General features: G+C 41.1%; 1 protein-coding gene across 1 annotated transcript in view; it reads right to left on the reverse strand.

Moving 5' to 3' along the window:
* Positions 1–566: 566 nt before the first annotated feature.
* Positions 567–5,047, reverse strand: part of LOC117948023 (V-set and transmembrane domain-containing protein 2B-like) — a 30,635-nt gene continuing 26,154 nt past the window's right edge. The window contains exon 3 of the mRNA XM_034877460.1: positions 567–960. Coding sequence (XP_034733351.1) covers positions 872–960 — 89 coding nt within the window. The 3' untranslated portion in view covers positions 567–871. The remainder of the gene's footprint in view (positions 961–5,047) is intronic.

Consider the following 5,047-nt stretch of genomic DNA (forward strand, 5'->3'; position numbering starts at 1 on the left):
GCAGATCTTGCTGCGACCCACACGAGCGAAACCGCCGAGCTGCCTCAGCGGCCCAAGCTACGGGGAGAGCGTATCTGACCGTCTGCGGAAAAGAGGGCCGTGCGGGACCTCAGTACCCGCATGGGCAGGGCCCCGCAATGGACACAAACAGCCCCCTCGAGAGCCGCCGTGGCGTGCGACAGGCCCAGACAAGCAACACACAGCTCATGAGAGTCTCCTACCAAGATGAAACGCGGACAGGGAGACACACATCTCCGGAACCGGTCAACTGCTTGGACATACTGCAACTTCCAGGTGACTAGGATACATGGAATCTTTCAATACAACATCAACCAACGTGCCTGCTGAATAGAAAAAAGCTAATGAGCTCTGTGCCGGCGTGCATATATGCCCCTACGGTTATGGCGTGCATATATGCCCCTACGGTTATGCCGTCACATGCTACCGTTCTCACTACGACCAATAGGATTGGAGTAGTTTTCATTCGCATTCAGCCCTGTCATTCCTAAAGGCGTTCCCATAGTGTCGTAACCGACGCAGATCGAGTTCCCCTCGAAGGGGAACTCACAGCTGAAATACTGCGTGTGGAGTGTTTGAGGAAGTCATGCATGAATCAGGTGCAGAGCAGAAGAGCGCTTATGTGGCCATGCTGTGTGGATCAGACGGGATGCTCCCATCATCCACTGGGAGCACACACTCAGCCTGCTCAACAGTCATGGAGCTCCCAGGAGCGTTCTCTGTTATTTCCTCTGTCCTTTTTCATTGCTTTCACTCCATGCAGTGCTCCCCTGGAGGGCACTGACTGCTATGTTTTTTTTTGGTATAGAAAGTGAAAAGGTTGCAGGTCTAAGGGATTTTGGTTAAAGTCCCCTCAGTGGGCTAACAGGTAGGGAAGGATTTTATGCAGGAACAAGAGAGTGATGCAGAGGAGAGGGTCCATGGTCCTCATTACACCACAGCCTGGATAAAAAAACAAAGAAAGAAGAACATCACAACAGTGTTCTGCAACTCACGGTTAAACATATTACTTGGACTTAAACATATCTTGTTTTATACTGCTTCTTAAGACTTTTGAGAGTTTTTGGGCATCCTTAAGTCCTTAAATGTGTTTGTAAAATTGAAAGTGTACCCACAAAATGGGGCGGCTGTGGCTCAGTGGTAGAGCGGTTGCCTGCCAATCGGAAGGTTGGTGTACCCACACCAACCCTGCAGTCATTGTCGAAGTGTCCTTGGGCAAGACACTGAGTTGCCACCGGTGCTGCGCATCGGAGTGTGTATGTGTGTGAATGTTTATCTGATGAGCAGGTGGCACCTTGTACGGCAGCCCCGGCCACAGTGTATGAATGTGTGTGAATGGTGAATGTTTCCTGTAGATGTAAAAGCGCTTTGACCAGTTGTTAAGACTGGAAAAGCGCTATATAAATACAGCACATTTACAAAATCAAAAAATAATCACTGTTAGACGAAGAAATTACAAAAAATGTGTGTATGTTGTTTAAGATGAGAGCAGTGCTTTCAGCTAATTTCATAACATCAAAGATGTCCCAACCTTGGCATGCGTTTAAGGGCACTAAGCCTGTTGGCAACACTCAACATCAATCACTGCATAACCTTTTGGTTTTGTTATTTTTTAACCTGAACCCTATTTTCCTACGTTTATGTGTGTAAGTAACTTATAGAAACAACAATCTTTAAAATTGGTCCAGTTTTAGGCGGGAACAGGTTCAGATTATTAATCTGTCAGACAACATTGTGAAAAGGATCTTTACAGAGATAGCCCTTTAAAACCTCTTTAAAACTATAAGCAGAGTTTGACATTTAAACCGGGGGGGGGGGCAAAAAAAAGAACATCTTTGTAGCAGCTGAGACCTGTCCTATCACTTGGGGAACACAGCATGAGCACATATAGACAAAACAAACATGCTAAATAAACATATATGTTGATTTTTAAAAGCAGATTTTAAATTACATTGTAACAATTTATGTAACAATTTGCCCTTATGAAATCCTGTCTTGGAACAATAGACAGTCGGTGGCACAATGCCCTAGCACTTTGATTCATTTAAATTGTAACAGTGAACAATCAGTGTTTGACCTACAGTCTGTTGACATGCCTCTCCAAACAAAGAAACGAAGTGCAATCACACAATAAATTGTTGTATTATAAAATTATAAAATATCTGTATTTTGACGTTTCAATCCAATAAAACAGACAAAATAATCCACGGCGATCAGCAGATCCACAGAAAGGGTCCCGGTGTATCTCTACGCCACTACATTCACCTGAGGCCTCTCCACTTCGCCGTTTAAACAAAGTGGAATAAAACGTATAAAAGTCCACATCTACAACAATGGCCTCAGGTGAGAGCTACTCGTCACTTGTCACATAACTCAGAGCCCTAAAAAAATACAATTTTTACTAAAGCAGTATATGAAATTAGATGTATTACCTACCACCGTTTAGTTCTTTTCTGTTATTCAAAACCTGGTCATGCCAGATGTAATTATTCCATTCATTTTTGAAAGACTGCAATTACCTATTTCAACCACCCAAGCCCCTCCCCCCACCCACTACCCGCAAACTCTGCGTATGTTTGAGACCTTTCTGATAAACCAGAAAAGGCTCTAAGGTCGCTAACGTTAAATCCACCAGAGCGTTAAATCCACCAGATTCCATTTAAAAAAGCAATACTTTTAGCCTTTATAAAACAAAATATTTTCCAAATTAATTTGGTAAACCATGTGTTTATTCCAACCAAAACTGGTCAATTTGGAAGTTTCAGCCTTATAGCATCAAATAACTTAAACAAAACTGATTAAATGAACACTTAAACAAACAGCGTGATCAGAACTACTTAGATTGACTGAAACCATTTTTGGGAAAGATTTATTTGGCCCATGTCCCATTGGCTAATTTAGAGGGGGAGGGCTCATGACCTATACTGCAGCCAGCCACCAGAGGGCTTCAGTTATTCCATTATGCACAAGTTCAATCAGTCGATTTGCATGGTGTGTCCTGCTCACACAGCAGCACTCACACCACACCAACAAGAAATTGTACAAACAGAATAGACTGCCATAAGATTTGAGAAGCAGAGGTTTATTGACTAACTCCATTTATGTGATATGTGCTGCTGTGCTGGAGCATTCTAATAGTTCTCAAGAGAGCTTACATAGGCTTAAGTGTATGCACCCATTTTATTATGAAGACTTCCCAAACTCAACATTGTAAACAGCACAATATGTAACATAGGTTGTTTTGTTACATGTTATATGAAGACACACAAAGTAAAATTGGATTTTGACATACATCAGAATAATGAGATGGTAAACATGTGATATTGCCTAAAGTTTTTTTAGCTGCTGGTTTAAATAGTTTTAATCCATGTAGTGTGTCACAGATGTTCTTCTCCCTTTTTCAACTGTTCCACAGACCACTCCTTTAACTGAAAACAATGTTCGTCTTGGGACAATAGAAACTCCATGGAGTTTACTCACTCAGTATTTTGCCTTCATACATTTGTAGTGCAGTTTGAGTTTTACCATATCTCAAGATTTAAAAAATATGTGAGTTTATAAATAACTAGTGCTGTCAGTTAAACCCGTTCTTAATGGCTTTAACGCAAACTCATTTTAACAGCATACATTTTTTTATTGCGAGATTTACGTCCTTTTTGGCCTAGCAAACTTTGTAGTTTTTTTCACATGCCGTTGCAACAACTAGTAACTTAAGAAAAACTACATCACCACACCGGATCCAGCTAGACCGGAAACAAAACAACAGGCACAACACACAAACACCATTTGGTCTTGCGACCCAAAGAGCAGTAACGTTCTGTTTTGAATGGATGGCGAGCATGAGACACCGAAATGGATGGCAATAAGATTCTGAAAGGAAAGTCTTCTTTTTAAAAGTTACCAAATATTCCATTGACAAGACCAAAGTGATCTGTGTTTTTTGTCATTGTGAACTGAGCTATCATCGCAGACTGTCCATTCTGAAATACCACTTGATGACCAAGCACACAGCTGATGCCAATTCTCTCTCTCTCTCTCCCCCCCTTTCGTAAAAGTATTTTTTTCACCCTTTTATTGATGGACAGTGTTACATTGTGTGAGAAATTATTTGCTCCAAGTGAGAATCTTATGTGTGAAATTGAACAAGTTAATTATCACTGCATCTTGTAATGGAAAAAATACTTTTCAGCATGATTTCATATGTCTTATAATAGGCATGTGTTGATTATTCATATAATTATTCACAATGCTTTGCGTGTATCACTTTTGAATCTCTCTTTGTGTGTCCTCCCTTAAGGAAAAGACAACTGTTTGTCACAGGGCCATAGAACTATTAAGAGAAACTTAAAAGATGTTCTTTTTCCAGCTAATATAGAATGACCGGTAAAGAAACTTGACACACAAAGGGCAGATTCAGAAAGATGTAACAGCTTCAACTTGTCTGCCTGGGAAGATTAATTGTTATGCTAATAGACTGTTTTCCAAACATTGTATGTTTTTCTCTGGGGGAACAGGTTATAAGGCAGGAAACTGTAGTTGTAAGGGGGAAAGTCGTTTGTCACTCTGTAGCTAATGGGTACATTGTGAAAACTGTTCTTGTCATTTGATTGTTCTCTGCAGTAAAAAATGTAAACTTTAAACACCAAAGACCAAACCTTGATTCAGTTTGCAGCCTGTCTTTATTTTGTTTCAACAGAGTCTCACTTCCGACAAATTCCTCTCTCGCTGTACTTCCACAACAGGATCTCAAAGATGGATCAGAAAGGGACTCCGCAGGAGTCCGATGACACGGCTCTACAGGGATCAGATGATCACCTGCCTCTAAACCTTGCAAAAAAAAAATCTTTGAGAGACAATGGGTCAGAAACCGCAGAGGGCTCTGCTGATTCCACTCTGGAAATCAAACAACAAGGAAACAATTACAGTGTAATAAGTAAGCGTACCTGACTCTTTTCCGTTTCCTGTACTTGTTTCCTGTGCTTGTGTGTTGACAAGGCGTTGCTGCTCACTCAATACTAAGCTAGTTCAA

The sequence above is a fragment of the Etheostoma cragini genome, chromosome 1, assembly GCF_013103735.1.
Source record: "Etheostoma cragini isolate CJK2018 chromosome 1, CSU_Ecrag_1.0, whole genome shotgun sequence".
Taxonomy (NCBI): domain Eukaryota; kingdom Metazoa; phylum Chordata; class Actinopteri; order Perciformes; family Percidae; genus Etheostoma; species Etheostoma cragini.